Below are 16,499 nucleotides of genomic sequence, written 5' to 3' on the forward strand. Positions count from 1 at the left end.
CTTCCGTATACTGTCTCGGATACTAAACTGTAGTCTATGCTGGACTGTCTGTTACCGCTTTCCCACGTTATTTGTCCGTCACACTTGCTTTCCGTGTTTACTATTGGCGGTGAGCGCGAACACAGGCGGCGCTGCGAAGCGCGCCTCCGTGGCGTCAGCTTAGGGATTCTCGCATTTGTCGTCTGCTTCACTCAGGATCACTCTCCCTGCTGTTTCTTTGCGCTCGGTCAACGTCTGATGCTTGTCCGCACCAGACTTTTGCGTGTGGGTAACTTTTTATCGTAATAATAGGCTTAAAATCGCATACACTAGCTCATGGTGTCAATTAAAGTATAGTTTTGGATACCGCTACGGGAGAAACATTGCCGGCGCCACCCCATTCCTTGCGAAGCCGGTCCTGTGCGGAGCGCGAAGAGTCGGAGCTAGGTGTCAGCTTCTCATGTAAGCATTCGAACAAAAGGAACAGTCAGCTGCTAATAACCGACAACAGCGAAAATGGAGGACCAAAACAAATTCTAGGCCTTCGGGGCTGTCGGCTTAGGCAGAAGGCATCACGATTCCCTGTAATCATATGTAAGGTAAAACAGTTTTTGCAACCTTGCCGAACGCTCGAACGCGTTTTGTCACATCACCTTACGTTGTCAAGGCATGAAAGCTTGCCGACATGCACTATAGACTGCAAAAACTGTAGGTTGAGTTCCAAATAACCCAGTGTGTATATACGCGCGTGCTGATTCTATACCAGGCATCTAACCAGTATGGAGGTTTATTGAGCAAAACGAGTCACGTCTTCGTTAAATTTATAGTAACACATATATGTTTGTTAAGACCTGGAGGGATATTTCGGAACATTTTGCACAGCCACATCTTCCCGATATTCGGATATGCGTTATAGGAAAACTGCACTCAAGAGGAGGAGGAGGAGTAAGCGGAGGAGGGGAGGAGGGGAAAACTTTGTTTAACAATTACATCGACCTGGTTAGTGGGCCGGGTCCGCAGTCCAGGACAAGAGAGTAAAAGTAATTTTCTTCAAATCATAGAACGCCATCCCGAGTAGAATAAGATATGTTCTTCGCGCCTGGAAGGGTTGAAAAGCAATAAAGAGCTACTTGGAATTCTTCGGTTTCGAGTCTTGTAGTATATGCAGGTATACTATTTATTACGTTAGTTAGCGAGTATATCATGCCTTCAACACCGTAATCATGTCATCATTGTTCGAGTTGAGAGTCAGTTTGTTATGATAACGATATAATTACGATAGAAATTCGGAGCACAAAATCCGCCTTCGAGTACTGTGGACCACGTTGTTTAGGGCGCGATCGCGGTGGCGTAGCCCAAACTTTCTCATTGTATTTGCATGTGAATAAACAAAGCACGCTGCGGATGTGAACCTTCTTGCACGCAGCCGTAATGAAAGCCAATTTGTGAAGAAGGGAATGTATGCCATACAAAATGAAGGAAATATCCACACGACCTTTGTGAGGCTCCCAAACATTCCGAAACCTCCTAATAAGAAGTTGGTGACGGCGCAGAAAAATAATGCGTTGGGCAGAAAAAAAAAAGCAAGAAACATTAATCTGATACAAGACAACAACGAAAGAAACAGAAGAAAGCCGCTTTATTTCCTGCTGTGCGATGAGCGTGTAGAGGCCGCTGCTTGGTACGTAGTATTAGACTGTTGAGTCTCATAGGAGCATCTCAAAAATACTGCAGGGAAGCCTACGCATTTTGAATACTTATCGAGAAGCTCTGATCGCTGATCCTCGCGAATAAGCAAGAAAGGACGAGTTACACACGATCTTCTGACCGATACTCTGAAGAAAGTTGTTCTCTATCTCTTCGTGTGTTGCAAACTTGTGGGGGATACAGCTTCAAATTATTCAGATGCGTCAGAAGGTGGCAAAATTACTGAGTCGCTAGAAATACGCTTTTTAACGCACTACAGCAACGAAGCGGGTGATTTCTAGCCCAGGCACTGTTGCCCCTAAGCGGAGTGTAGCAGACGACAGCGGCGCGAATCCCTAAGCCGACGTCAGAGCCAGGGGGCGCCACTCAAAGATCTCACCGCCAATTACAAGCCGGTTTTCCTGGCATAGATCTATCACTAAAGAACCGTTGTGGTCTGTGTATCCATCCAAACCTTCTATATGGGCATTCATATCTCCAACTAAGATTATTTCTCCCGAATCTTTGAACTCGTTTATATCTCTTCTCAAACAGTTTACCATTTCCTAATTTTCCTCCCTAGCACTACTTCCGGTCCACAGATACACCACTCCTAACCATGTATTTTTCCCCTCTATGGTGCCTCTAACCCATAAATGCTCTTTACAATTTTCATGCACTCTCTGCCAGTCGGTCCCTTGTTTAATGAGCATGCCAACACCTCCCCCTTTCTTCATTCCTGTGGTCCTGTTGCAACCTTCCCAGACATAATTGTCTATGATAGGTAAGTGATGATGATGATGATGACGATGATGATGATGATGGTGTGGCTATCCCCTTTGTATCGGGTGGGCACTGGTTTTTGCACCCTAGCCGTCGCTTCAAACTTCTGTGGCGGGGCGCACTCTGGCGGCGTTTCAAAGAAGCGCATAGAGTGGCGAAAGAGATTTGGTCGCGCCGTCGCGCACAGTGTCAACACCTAACTATTTTTTACACCGTGGTTTAAACATAGTTTTCTTCTAGCATGAAACTTTATGGCTCTAAAGAAGCGGGCACTGTCGGCCCGTACTCAGCGCCGTGGCGGTAGCCGCATCGCTGCACGTATCGTCACTGTGCAATCGATGCGATTGCTGAAAACTGCTCGAAGCGGTTAGCCGTGTCGGTTATTTGCGGTGTTTTTTCTTTGCTTTGATGCTTGAGGTGTTCATCTGAGGAATCACATGTAGATGGCACGAGTATCCTAAAAGCGCGTTCAGTGCGCGTGCACGGCGACGTCATGGAGGGCGGCCCTCGTGAGTATGCTTTATCTAGCCGCCTGAGAGGGCTTGTTAGGTTTAAAGCTCTCCTGGTACGACTAAACTGCGAGCGCTGACCCCGCTGTTGTCGGGTCCGAATTCTGTCTGGTGCATGCCCTGTATGCCGTTGCGCATGAGCGTCAAAAGAAAGCTGCGTCCTGACGACTTTCCTCCTTCGCCAGGCCTCAAGTGTTACTGTGACATATGCGGTGCGGAGGCCAATCACACCTGCGAAACCGATGGGATATGTTTCGCCACAACTACCAAATCCAAGACGGGCGCCCTCGTGCATGAGTTCAGGTAAGGCTTATCGGTGGTCGGCTGCTTGTTCGGCACTCACTCTGGGAGCGTTATGTGTTGAGCTACCGAGTATTGCTTTCGTCGTCCTAGCGATCGCTAGTAAAGCAGATCCGCGCGGTCAGTGCGCAGGTAAAATGTAGCCGCGCACAAGACGTTCCTTGTCAGTTTTCACTCCAAAAGGAGGAATGAACAGCTTTTTTTTGAGATTGTCGGGGGAGGGGGGGGGGGGGGCATAGTTGGCATGTTTGAAGTATGTTTTTTTTTGTTCATAAACCCGTCGTGTGCATGCAGAGGTTGATATATAAAGTTTGGGACCTTGTTTTTTCATGTACAGGAATGAGCAGTATTGTTCTGTGTTAACACACTGTCATTTAAAGTAGCTGTAGCCTGTGGTGACGCATACGTGCATTAAGTGGCTGCAGAGCACGGTACGTTGGTTCCACTATTGTGGAGTGCTTTGGAATTGAACGAGGCGCCAGTGTGTCAGTGTTGCGAGGGAGCACGCGGGCAGGCAGTCCGTCAAGCTGCCCCATTTTAATTAGGCAGGCCATGTATCCGCTGTCCATCACCCCCAGCCGTGTTTGCAGCGTCGGGCAAGAGGCTTCTCCTGGTAGGCAAATGAGAGAAACCTTGTGTTGCCTCACTTGCACTGCTGCGGTTCTGCCACAACTGAGGGTAATTGGCGGCACTACCCTTGAGGTGAAAATAACTAAACGCATGCAGAGTGCACTGCAGAGCTCTACAGAGTGCACACCCCCTGCAAAAATTGGCCCGAAAAACCACTCCCTTTCAGCCCTGGTGTCGTCATATCCTCTAGTGCCTTGAGAAGTGCTGGTTTTCTGAGCCCGGGTCATTCAAGGGGGCCTGATGGACTGATGCGTTTCCCTGGGCGGTCACACACAGAAGCAGGCATTGACGACAGAGCGGGTATCCCACTTCTGCACTTTTGAGGTCCAGAACTGTACGAAAATATGCAGAAAAACTTCCACTTAAAATAAAAATTCCAGGGCTGAAAGGGTTCTACTTGGTGCATGTAAGGCATAAGTGAATCCTCCTTACTTCTCAGCTCCCAGTGGCTGGGCTTCTGAGCAGGCCCAGATTGCTTTTGAGCACTTTGCTCTGCAGCTGCTGGCGAAAACTGCCATGACGGGTGTGGCCGGCTCTTCTTCAGTATCATCCCAAGGCTCGCACAGTGGGATCTGTGACGCACATCATGGTCACCCATCTCGATGTTTGGATGCTTGTCTTGTTGCCAGCTCAGGCAACATTGTGCTGCTGTTATCACTGCCCGTCAGGGTTGCTTTCAGTGCTTTTTGCAAGCCTTTGTTTGTGTGTGCCACGAAGGAAGAGTGGTATTTGGCAGCGGCGCTTCCTGCTTTATCAGAGATGCCGTTCAATCTGCGTGCCCGCCCCGGGGTGAGTTTGTTGCGCCATGTGGTGCAAGTGCTCGTGGATCAATTTGGCAAGTGTGGTCGAGTAGTGCTTGGCATGGAGAAAATAAAAAAGAATTGCATGTGGGTATTTGCTGTTTTGCTTTTACAATACAAATAGGTGTACAACGGAACTTGGCAAGCAAACAGATTGAAGACCAGCTGTTTCGACACAAAATACATGGGGGAGAAACAGATTGTCGTAGGAGCTGCTGCATTCTACCTCATCCTCACTGCTTGGTCAGTGAAAGCCTTGCTCAAGGAAGCACGGGCTGTGCGGTTGTTTGAGCGGATGCTCAAGGGCGTTGAGAACGTCGGGAGCAGCCCAAGAGGCAGTCGAGCTCGCGTTAATCATAGCACAAGTGCAGGTGGCCTTTGGGAGGGCCCCGTAGTGGTCCAGGTACGTTGACCCCGTCTCTGCCTTGGCTCAAGTCTAATGTAATAATATGAGCAAGAGCTTCATGCGGTGCTGAACTGTTGCTTTGGCATAAAAAGGAGTGTGAATTTTATAGAATGAATTAGTTATAACGCTTTCTTTTCATTGCCACCACGTGTAATCCATTCCTGTCTGCATGCTTGAAAAAAACAACCGATTGCATACATCTCAAGCAGGGACAACCTACTTTTCTAGGGTAATTTGGTTAAAGGAACACTGAAGGCAAAATACAAGTTGCTTTAGATAGATAGATTAGTTCACCGAGAACACGAATATACCACTATTGTGCATCACTTTTCTAAAATGAAGTAGAAAATAGCGGAAACATTAAAAGACAGGCGTCGCCACTACTGGCTATACCGTGCATTTTACACCGGAAGTGGTGGAAGTTGTTTAGCGATGTGCCTTCTGTGCCGCTTGCGCTTCCTGATTGGCAACGAAGGCGTCTGTGGGTGCCCAGTCACCATGGGAAGGGCAGACTGCTTTTTGGAACCAGCTTGCTGGTGGCCCTCAGTGTCCCTTTGAGTTTGTTTCCCCCTGTGCCAATTTGTGTTCAAGTAATTGGTGGTCAATCGGTTCACTCGCTCAATTTTGTTGAGACCCTACATTTTGTATAGTAAAAGCAAGCAAAATACCTGCCTGTAATTTTTTTTTTTTCATTCCCTTCAACCTTGCATGATTTTGGCCACACTTGCCAAGTTGATCCCATACTACATTTTGCAGCTGACTCGCCACAAATTGAATTGCAAGGCACGGCAGTCGTGCAGATAAAAGGGGGTGCATTGGGGAGGAAGCAGCAAGCGCATTGCCTCGAAGACCGAGATTTCTTCACAGTGGCAAACAAATTCTTGCATAAAGCATTGAAGACGCCCTTGGCGTGCAAGGATGGTTTCTCGAGCCAGTGCCGAATGGGATGAGATAAACCAGCGGGATGTGCCGACGCACTCTGCCTACCTGCAGCTCATCAACTTGTAAATGACACTGCCACGGTGCTTTTTTTGCCTAGTTTTACCAATGATCGCATGGTCTGTGTAACTTTCAAGGCACCTGTACATGGCATCCAACATGGGGGGGAAAGGCAGCTATTTAAAAGCTTAGTGGTTGATACAGTGCTGGACTACGCAAGCTGTTTGAGTTAAAGAGTGAACATTACTAAACCCTCGATATATGTGAAGGTTTGCCCAAAATAATTAGAGCTGAAACTTGATGTTTTGTTGTGCTAAAGAAAGAGCCACAGAAGTGTCTTTTATGAGCACGCAAATCGTTTTTAGCCTCGGTTGTATTTTCTTGGGTTATGTCGGCTGCCAGCACCCAGGCTGGACACTATTTGTGTGAGGGCTGGTTAAGGCGTGTTTTCACCGACACTTCATACCATGCTGAAAAGGAATGTTTAGGTTGCGAAAGGTTTTGCCTTTGCACTTCCTGCCATTGCTAGGGGCATCTGAGTGGCTTTAGCTGGAGAAACAGGGACGCCTCTCCTGCTGTGCCTAGCCAGCACGTGCCAGTCTTCCACGAGCGGCTGCTGGGCTCCCAAAGGAGAGGCGGCAGTGGAGGGCCCTGCTGGCAGTAGTTTCCAGGGCTGTCATGAAATGGGAGCACGGAAGGGCCTCAGTTCCAGAAAGAGGGAACTGTGCCTGTTGGCTCTCAGGCTGGCCTCTGGATTCCAGACAGGTTTGCTACACCCGCACGAGTGGTGGAGGAATTTTCTTTGGACCTGGCCAGCTGCAGTTGCGGCCAGAACAGGGGCACATGCTAGGACGAAGGAAGTCTTAGTTCGGACTGCATACACCAACAGGTGTCTGCTAGTGGGCTTTGTGCAGTTGACATGCCCGATGTCTGACCTTACGTCAGACCCTGGGTGCACAAAATTTTGGAAACATCCACTTGTACATTCCCTGGCAGGTTGACTAAATTTCTGTGCTGGGCATCCCCAAAATTCTGTGCAGGGCAGACTTGGGCCTCTCTTGCTGGTGTGCCCTGCACTGCAAAGAGGATGGCGTAGTGCACTGGAAAGCATCGCAGCTGTGATGGCTAATTGGTGTGGCTTCTTAAAGGCCGCTGGCACTCAAATTTGCGACAATGTCATCTCATAGTAGGTAGATAAAAATAGTGCTAACTACAAAATACTGCATTTCAAACATGAACACATGGGGCACGAACGGCTCGCCAAGATTGCCTGGTTTTTGCAACCGAGACTGAAAAAAGGTGGCCATTACCGGGCGGCCGGATGTGACGTGGGTGATGAAACGGTACCAGCGGCCAGTACCGGCCAGTACCGGTGGCCGCACACAGCAGCCTCCCAGTGCGCGTGGTAGCGTCGTGTTTCCACAGAACTTCCACTAACATTTTGCCGAGGCTAATGAAATTGGGAGCAATTCTGGTATTGCGTTGCTATCAACTGACGGTCCAGCAGTTATTTTTGCATCTTAATACTTCCGGAGTAGCAATCCTTGGCATTGCAAGTGAAATAGCAGGCCCAGGTTTACAAAGCTGTTTGCTCGTATGATATCGAAAAGCAGCTTTGGTCAGCCAGCGCCTTAGCTATCACCATGCGTGCTTTTTTGAGGGGAATAAATTTCACACGGGCAGTGATCAATCGCAAACTGTTTTACTATGTCTTTACATGCAAGCAACATTGTGAATATCCTCCCAGTGACTTTCCTCTCGCTGCACATCGATGACCAAATGATAAAATTAGCTTCCAAAGCTAGATGATGCACTAAAATGTGAAAAAAGTTTCCTATCTGCCGCTGCTTGGTGCTTTCACTAGGGACATGCACCATTGATAGCCTTTTACTTTCATGTAAACTAAATCAAACACTTTACGAAAGTAAATGCTAAAAGGTCGACAACTGAAATCTTTCGACCTTGTGTCATCTCGTGCAAAAGAAAGGGCTTCATTTGAAATACAGAGTTACAAGGCTGCAGAGCACTTATAAAAGGCATGTTTAATTCTTCAAGCATTGCGTCTGTGCTGGCGACCATGACAGTGATGTAGCAAAGTTCTTTTTAAAAGAAACCGACACTCTGTATTCGTACAGGTGTGGCCTTCCATAATTAAAACCTATTCCCCTTTTGTGGCATTACCTTTACAAGAATTTTGACTTCGCATTAAGTTCCCTACTTTGACCGGGAGGGGAATCTAATTCTGCTACTGTTGAGTCTACTCGGAAATCGACAGTGCACAGGTTTGTATGGATGGGGCTTGGCCCACTGTAGCAGAATTGCCGAGCTCTTGCTAAAATTTGTTTTCTTGTCCTTTGTAACGTGTTGTTTTTTTTTGTGTGGGAGCTATGAAACATAAACAATGAATGTTTACGGCCCATGGAATGCGAGGGTTGGGCGCTAAGCGAATTATGAAGCTCATAATGGGAAACAGCGCAAAAAGAAAACTTGGACAAGAAAGACAACGGAACGAAGCCCAACTCGCAGTTCTTCTTATGAAGCTCATTTGCATGCTTGTGCTCTGCAAAAGGTGTCCACTTCATTTCTTTCCATAGAGTGTGTTTAGTCCGGCGTGTTCCTTTCAGTCTGCATGAGCAGTAAAACTACTGTGTCGGTCCCTTTGCCAAGCATGTAGGACCTGTTGCACCTTGAAGAGCCGCCAGTGCCTGATACCCGCCTCGGCTGTAACGAGAAACAGTGCAAGGTGGTGGCCCATTGTTGTCGCTGCTTCGTGCCCCTCTGAAAGGAGGTGCAACACGGGAGCAAGAAGCACGACTGTGGTTTGCTAAATTTCAGACATTGCACGAGGTGTGCGGAAGCACATCAGACCTCCTGGCATGAAAGCATTTATGTATTGGGGTACAGAATGTGGGTGTGTTTTAGCACAACCGGATGATACCATAGGGAGGAGCATGTCTTTTGTAAGGCAGGCTTTTCACAGAAGCAGTCACACCTGCGTGCGTGGTGTAACGGTGAGCAGCTTTTGGCCTCCTGAAACAAGACTTGCCTGAGCCTTTCAGCCGGTTTTGTTCCACCAGTGTGTTCACTGGTGCCCAACTACTGTGCCCAGTGTCCCTTAATCCCTCTTATCCTGGCATGTATGAGTGTTCTGTTTGGTGTAGTGTGCGTACAGCATGGTCTTTGTTAGGGTATGGCGGCAGATGCTGCCACGTGGTGGTGCAATTGAGGAGGGTCTGGGATGGTAGCAGTTGTGACCTTGTTGCGCAAGAGAGTTGCCATGGAGATGGGACTGAGCGAGTCCCGTGATACCCCCGGTTGTACAGTTGAGGCTCAGGAGGATGGAACAGGAGTGCTAACACTGGTGGGCGACGGGGATGGCTGGAGTGCTAAGTGCGGCGCAGGTGAGAAACGCTGGGCTAAGGTGGACGCCGGAGCGAGGTGTGCACATCGAGGCGATTCTCAAATTTGCCAGGAATCTTCAGTTGTTACCTTTTGACTTCTTCTTGCTGACTGGGCTCTGACAGCTCTGAAATACGAGGGCGTGTGTGTTTTTTTGACTATCATGTTCTCAAGAGCTCACTGTTTTAACCACGTAATTCCTGAAGAAGTAATAACTTTGCCCCATCATTGCTATGCCTGTATTTTTTACCCATCCTGCCTGGCTGATTCTCATGATATGTTGTTTGCCTGGTTTGATTTACTCGTAGCAATACAAACGAAAAAAGAAAACATCCACCATGATTGCAGTGCACTTTATGCGTTGCCTTGAGCACTACTTGCATCATGGTCGTGGTGTGGTTGTGGGTGCGAGTGAAAGGGCAAGCTGGGTGTTGCGTTCCTTGCAAAACTGATCTGACTGACATCATTGCTCCTTGGGAGTTTCTGGGGCAAATAGGACTAGCACAGGACTCCTTCCTTCCTTGTTGCACTGCACTTGCACCATGAATCTGCACCGGCTAGCCATCCGTGTGGGAGTCTTTCAGGGGGACTGACAAAAGAAATTCGCCAAGAAAACTTATTTTGCAGTTCTTGAACAAAAGTACCCGCACGCCACTTTTTACACTGACGCCTCTCGGTCTCCCTCCGCTGGGTTATGCGCTGAGTATAATTTGGATTTTAACGCCCCAAAGCGGGGAATAGAAATGTGAGTATTTTTACAGCCGAAGCAACCACAACGCGGAAGTGAATTCTTATTACTGTTCTTTAAGTGTTCTCTGCTCTTTACTTGGGGAAAGCTTGGAACATTGCCCAAACTATCACACCTAAAGCATTAAAGTTGGCCTACACTAAAAAGCTGAGAAGTTGCTGGACACAGTGGGCAACGAAATTGCTGACTCCGCAGTGGCATAGGCATCCCACAAGTCCCATGTCAGCACATGAACCACTGATAGGAGTACCCTGCTAGAAAACATAGGGTGCACAAACAGATAATCAGCGGCAAGTGGGCAGACATGTCACAGAACCACCCAGTGGAGACTGAATTGGTCATTCAGAGGGCACCTTTTAAGTGGACAGTCCTTTGTTCCAATTGAGCCTGCGAAGGAGCGAGGTGGGGACACTTCACTTGTCAGTATTTTCATAGACCAACTACTGTTCACAACACGTCTTTTAACTTTGTTGCTAAAATTGTATTCTTAAAACTGGTCTCCTGAAACCCTCTGGGACAAAATGCAACCTCGTTGAATTTGAAGGAACTAGTCTTTGGTAACTCACTCAGTTCAGTTCCAGCAATGCATATTGAAAATCTTTCAAGTTGGCGTTGCGGTGCTGCAATATGGGCAGCAGTGGCGCAACAGAGGTCAGCACTGAGAACGTAGTTATCAGCGTGTTAAGTGCACGTCGGCAAATGGGCACTACTGGTATTGGGACAGTGGGGCAGCTGCTGTCTTGCTAATCGATCCAACTTGCATTTTATTCACATTCAGAAGGTTCATTCAAAAGATTGCCTCATTGAAATAACACCGGCACCACTTTTAAAGCAAAAGTTTAGTTCATTCAAAAGATTGCCTCGTTAAAATAACACTGACACCACTTTTAAAGCAAACTTCACACAAATAAGCTATATAATTAGGAAAAAAGAGAATGGCCGTGCGACTCACTGGCTCATTTCCACACGAACCTACAATGCATTTATGGGCAGCTGTGCGATTGGCTGCGTCCGGCAAAATCCAACGCAAGTTAAATGTGTTATAAGCTTGCAGAATGAGCTATTTACTCTTAAGTTTCAGATCAGACCTATAAAGTATGTTTTAGATTTAATATGCCCAGTTATTACGCACATATATAATTTGATATTACTGACTGGCGAGTTCCCTAAGGCGATGCAAGCAGCATGTGTAGCACCAGTGTTCAAGACTGGAGAAAGAAACGTTCTTAATAATTATCGGCCTATTTCAATATTGCCAATCTTTTCAGGTATAGAGAAAATATTACATATTAGGGTTACGTCTTATTTTAGTAAGCATGAGTTCCTCTGTGATTTTCAACATGGATTCAGAAAGCACCGTTCCACTGAAACTGCACTTCTAAAGCAAAAAGATACCATTATTGATGCTTTTAATCGTAAACAATTAGCAATAGGCATTTATATAGACTTTTCAAAAGTATTCGACCTCATAAATCACTCAATCCTTCTGTCCAAATTATATATGTATGGGGTGAGGGGAATCGCCTACAATTTGTTTAAAACCTATCTTGCACAGAGAACACAATATGTAGATGTAAACGGGTTTAAATCTTTTATACAAGCTGTTAAAGTTAGTGTACCTCAAGGGAGTGTTCTAGGGCCACTTTTGTTCTCTATTTATATTAATGATATTGTCAACTGTACTAATAATGCAACTTTTGTGTCTTACGCCGACGATACTACAGTTTTTGCTACAGGCACATCGGAAAAAGAATTAGAGGTACAAAGCAATAAAATACTGCTTGATTTAGAGAGTTGGGCAGGCGCGAACCACCTCCGCATAAACACGAAAAAAACTAAGGTTGTCTTGTATTCCCCTAAAAGAAAACAAGTAGCTCCAATAAGTAAACTTAGGCGGTACACTGATAGAAATTGCCGATTTTGTAAAAAGCCTTGGAGTGATTTTTTCAAAACATTTAACGTGGAACGAGCACATTCAGTATGTACAATCAAAAGCGTCATCTGCTGTTGGTATTATTGCTCGAATGAGGCATATTTGTCCTGTAAAAGTGAAGATTCTATTGTACAATTCCTTAGTATTCTCGTTGTGTTCTTACTGCAGCCTTCTGTGGTGCAAGATGGGCGTGTCTAATTTGACAAAGCTAAATCTATTACAAAAAAGAGCTGTTCGCTACATAGCTAACGTTCACTTTCTTCATCCCACTAAAAACCTTTTTTTGAAGTATGATATTTTTTCAGTGTACTCTTTGTATAATTATAGGCTGTTGGTAACCTACAAACGATTTGTACAGTGTAATGAAAACGTCCTAACCTTGCTAGCTAAACTGCGACAAAACAACCATGTTCGACAAACACGTCACACGGAGAGATGGATAGTTCTGACACCACACGCTTACTATGGTCAACAATCTTTACGGTACACATTGCCTGTTCAGTTAAATAAGCTAGTTAAAGGAAACTTTGACCCCATATGTCATGCAAACCTTAACATTAGATGGTTTTGTGAGCACAAGTTGTGAATTTTGTACTTTTTCTGTGTTGTTGTTGTTGTTTATGCGTTTTTTTTCTTTTTTCTTTAAGTGAAAGAACCTCACTTTCTGTGTTATTGCATGAAGTGGTAGTGTGCAATATGCTTTTGAAATTGGACGGGTAACCTAAGCTCTCTCCGCTAAGCTGTCAACGAAAAGGGGGTCGGGGCCCCGTCAAGCTGTTCAAACAGCTTTTTTGTCTCGCCTCCTCCTAATGAAAAAAAAAATGAAAAAAAAGTTTAATGCATATTCTTATAGCAGTAAGGATGGTGGGGAAAACAATGGAAGTTGCGAACGCACCTGTAAACATAGAAGCACCAGTGCGTACTGCGCACACTATGCCAGTTATAGCTGCACAGCTGTCCGGCGTGTTGGGCTTGCACTGGCCAACTGGTATAAGCGACATTTTCTCCTGCAACTCTGTTTGTCGAGCGTACCCAGTGTTTAACCCTTTGCGACACAGCGTATACAATTGTACAGGCAACTTTTAAGGGCATTTTTTGCAGTTGCAATAGTCGTCATCCCCACTTGAACCACTCAGCCAGCATTCGCATTTCCCGCCATAGAGCGGGAAATGCGAATGCTGGCTGAGAGGTTCAAGTGGGGTTCAAAAACACCTACTAAGCAGTTCAAGAACACCTACGTGACACGCCAAATGCTCGGTGCGTCAAGTAGGTGTTCTTGGTTTCACGTTTATCTAGTTAAAACGTTTATTAAAGCAAAACTGAAGCAGTTACCTTAATATTTAATGGCTACAGATCACAATAATGTGTATACGTTATCTATTGTAGAAATGGTTAGGAAACGGTGGTCACATTTTTGATGGCGTGTTTGCAATTAGGACATGACCTAATTTATTAACTACTTATGAGATCGAGTTGTTCATGGTTTTTAAAGGAGCCATGAAGACAAAATACAAGTTTGTTTTATTCGAAAGATTTCATGTTTTATAGTGTCCCCAGCGCTTGTCCAGATATTCACTGAGAAATTAATCAAATTACGTTAAAATTTTGATTTTTCCGCTCAATCATGTGTTTTCATGGTCTGCAATGACATCACAGAAACCGACCGCTCTGCAGCCGATTGGAAAGCCTTGTTTACTGTTACTGAACCTAGATGGCGCCACCATAGCGTGGCAGGCCGTTTTCTGCCTCTGGTTTGTTTTTGACCGTAATTGAACCTGGCTTATTTTTGTTCAGGGAGAAAATAATCGTTTTGTGAAACAGTACTCGCTCGACAAATGTGGTCGCGTAAGACACCGTTGCTTGCATCAGTCAGCACTTGTCGTCTAAAACTACCCCAAAGCCCCGCAGTGTTGTGCATCTAAACGAACCATAGTTCACGCAGTACCAACAGCAGTATGCATCGGTACTTATATGTTTACGTGTGCTTTCGTAACTTCCACTGTCGGTCCCACCATTCTTACTGCTTTAAAAAGAATGTGGCCTAAATTTAAGCGCAAATGGCCTGTTTGGCAAGCTTATAACTCTGCCTAATTTGCTTTTGCCTGTTGTGGAAAATGGCCGAGTGGGTTGCGTGGCCTTTCCCTTTTTTCCAAATTATAAAGCTTATTTGAGCGAAGTTTACGTTAAAAGTGGTGTCAGTATGATTCTAACGAGGCAATCTTTTGAATGAACCAAACTTGTGTTTTGTCTTCATGGCTCTTGTAAGTGAAATTTTGGCTATCAAAAAACATACTCAGGCAGTTTCAAATTTTTCTGATGGCTACATTCTAATGCGTGTCGCAAAGGGTTAACAAAACAACTATTATCAACTGTAACAAACATTATCCAGGCACAAGTTTGGTCAAAAACAAAGCGAGGGTGGACAGCAGTCCTGAGTGGTATGGTGGCGCCACCTAGGAGGACTACAGCAAACGAGGCGTTCCACCGTTTGCTGCAGCTTTAGTCCGCATACTTATGTTTGCTTCAATGGTAGACACAAGACACAATACAATGGTAGAATCACAATTATGGCTTAAATTGTTTAATTTCTCAGTGAATAAAGCATCGGTTGGTGCCGGACAAGCGCTGGGGGCACTATAAAATGCCAGGTCGTTCGAATAAAACAAACTTGTATTTTGTCTGCAGGACTTAACGTGCTTGGCCCACACAGAGCGATACTTTCTATTGCTTTTTATGGCCATTTACAAGTGCTGTTGCAAAGTGGTTCTGAGTTCCTGAGGTTGTAGAAGAGGGTGCCGCTGGAAGGAGGTGATGTGCTTGTGCTTCTTAGCTGCCGGCTTGCATGCCAGTGTTGGGCTTCTGCACTGTACAACTTGCGTGTGCTGCTGTGAGCCTTTGTTTGTTTGTTTTCATGCCCAAGCATTTGCAGGGTTTCATGCGGTCTGGTATGTGCTGTGTGCACCGGCCTGCACGCTCGTCTCGGTCAAAGTGGTAACTTTATTAATAAAGCACAAGAGTGTGGCCTGAACAGTGGCTCCCTGTTGACAGAATGGAGCTGCATGCAGCCTTTTTCTCGCTCGCTGTGTTCTGGCTGCTGGGAAGAGACCGGTGGAATTGTTCAGTGTGGGAGCGGCCAGGGCTGTGCCACCCTCTGTGAGAAGGCCTGGGGGGGGGGGCGATCCCAACTCGATGCAGGGATGGGAAGAGTTGCACACTAGTGGGCCAGAGTGCTTGCTCGAGGACAGCGTGCACTGCACAAGAACAGGGTGTACGAACAGTGCCTGTGTGGCACTCTTCCAGGCGGTATCGGACAAACTGCTGTCTAATCGGTAATGGTGTTGGGGACAAGCTCCTCTTCAGAACAGCAGTGTGGGAACTATTTTCCCGCATTGTGTGAGGTTTTAGCTCCTAAGCATTCAGCAGTAGTCAAGCTTCCTCCATGGAAATCGTTATGGTCCGTGACTGGGCACATCGCACATTTTTTCACATGCTCCAACTTGTCTAAAAGTAAGCGCTGGACTTTTTGCATTTGGTGTTCCAAGAGTTGTGCAGGAACCTCTGGGTGTTTATTTTTGTCAACAAAATCGGCTTCTATTGGCACCTGTTTTCCTACGGCAGTCATTTCTATCCCTTTTGACATCCTTTTTGAGTGCAATAAAACTCCCTGTACATGTGCGTGCACGGAGCTTGTCGTCCCCGCCCAAGAGGAGCTGCGCTGCACAGTGACAGTGGAAGTTGGAGACGGAAGCAGTTTTACAGCTGCATCCGAGAGCCTCACAGAATTGCGAGGCCTGAATGGCTGAGCGTTGCAGTGGTGTTACATGGGCCGGTATGCTTTCTGCCGCTCCCACAGCTATATATGTGGCACGTTTTGGTATCGACCAAATTCCTAGTATTCTAATCTGCAACTGCGCTTCGAGCTCTAATAAATGAAATGATATCAGTGTGCACTTTTTGGCATTCATTGGTGAATGCCGAAAACTCCAGTCCCTGTATGTAACTGTTTCTTCTAGAGGGTTGGGGTTGGAAGGGAGTGCGCTAACAGCGGGACGGATAGAGGCACCACATATCGCAGAATTCTAAGATTGTGCCTCAGGTGTGGATGGCATGCAGTGCCCACTATAGAATGAATTAAAGATGCAGGCACCACCTGTGAGTGTGATTGGGTGACTTAAATTTCACGACATTAAGATTTGGTTATAATAGGAATTATTAGTTAATGACTTGGTGGCGGTTTTGTCCACTTTCGAACTCATTCCGTGCCACTGAAAAAAACGTCTTTTGTGGGCGTTTCAGTGAAAAATTTTTTGAGGGGGGGGGGGGGCAATACAAAGGGGGAAATGTAATTTTATATACCAAAATAAACTTTCGTCAATGCAGTTTTAGA

At 46.1% G+C, this 16,499-nt stretch overlaps 1 protein-coding gene across 2 annotated transcripts in view; it reads left to right on the top strand.

Annotated features, from left to right (window-relative positions):
* The first annotated feature begins 2,662 nt into the window (after positions 1–2,662).
* Babo (TGF-beta receptor type-1 babo) overlaps positions 2,663–16,499 on the top strand; it is a 57,471-nt gene continuing 43,634 nt past the window's right edge. Inside the window, exons 1-2 of one of the 2 annotated variants that reach the window (XM_077688210.1) lie at positions 2,663–2,957; positions 3,143–3,260. In XM_077688210.1, the coding sequence (XP_077544336.1) occupies positions 2,942–2,957; positions 3,143–3,260 (134 nt within the window). In that variant the 5' untranslated portion in view covers positions 2,663–2,941. The remainder of the gene's footprint in view (positions 2,958–3,142; positions 3,261–16,499) is intronic. The other variant, XM_077688211.1, reaches the window with a different exon arrangement.

The sequence above is a fragment of the Haemaphysalis longicornis genome, unplaced genomic scaffold (genome assembly GCF_048455015.1).
Source record: "Haemaphysalis longicornis isolate Haplotype H1 unplaced genomic scaffold, Haemaphysalis longicornis Haplotype H1 scaffold_1, whole genome shotgun sequence".
NCBI lineage: Eukaryota > Metazoa > Arthropoda > Arachnida > Ixodida > Ixodidae > Haemaphysalis > Haemaphysalis longicornis.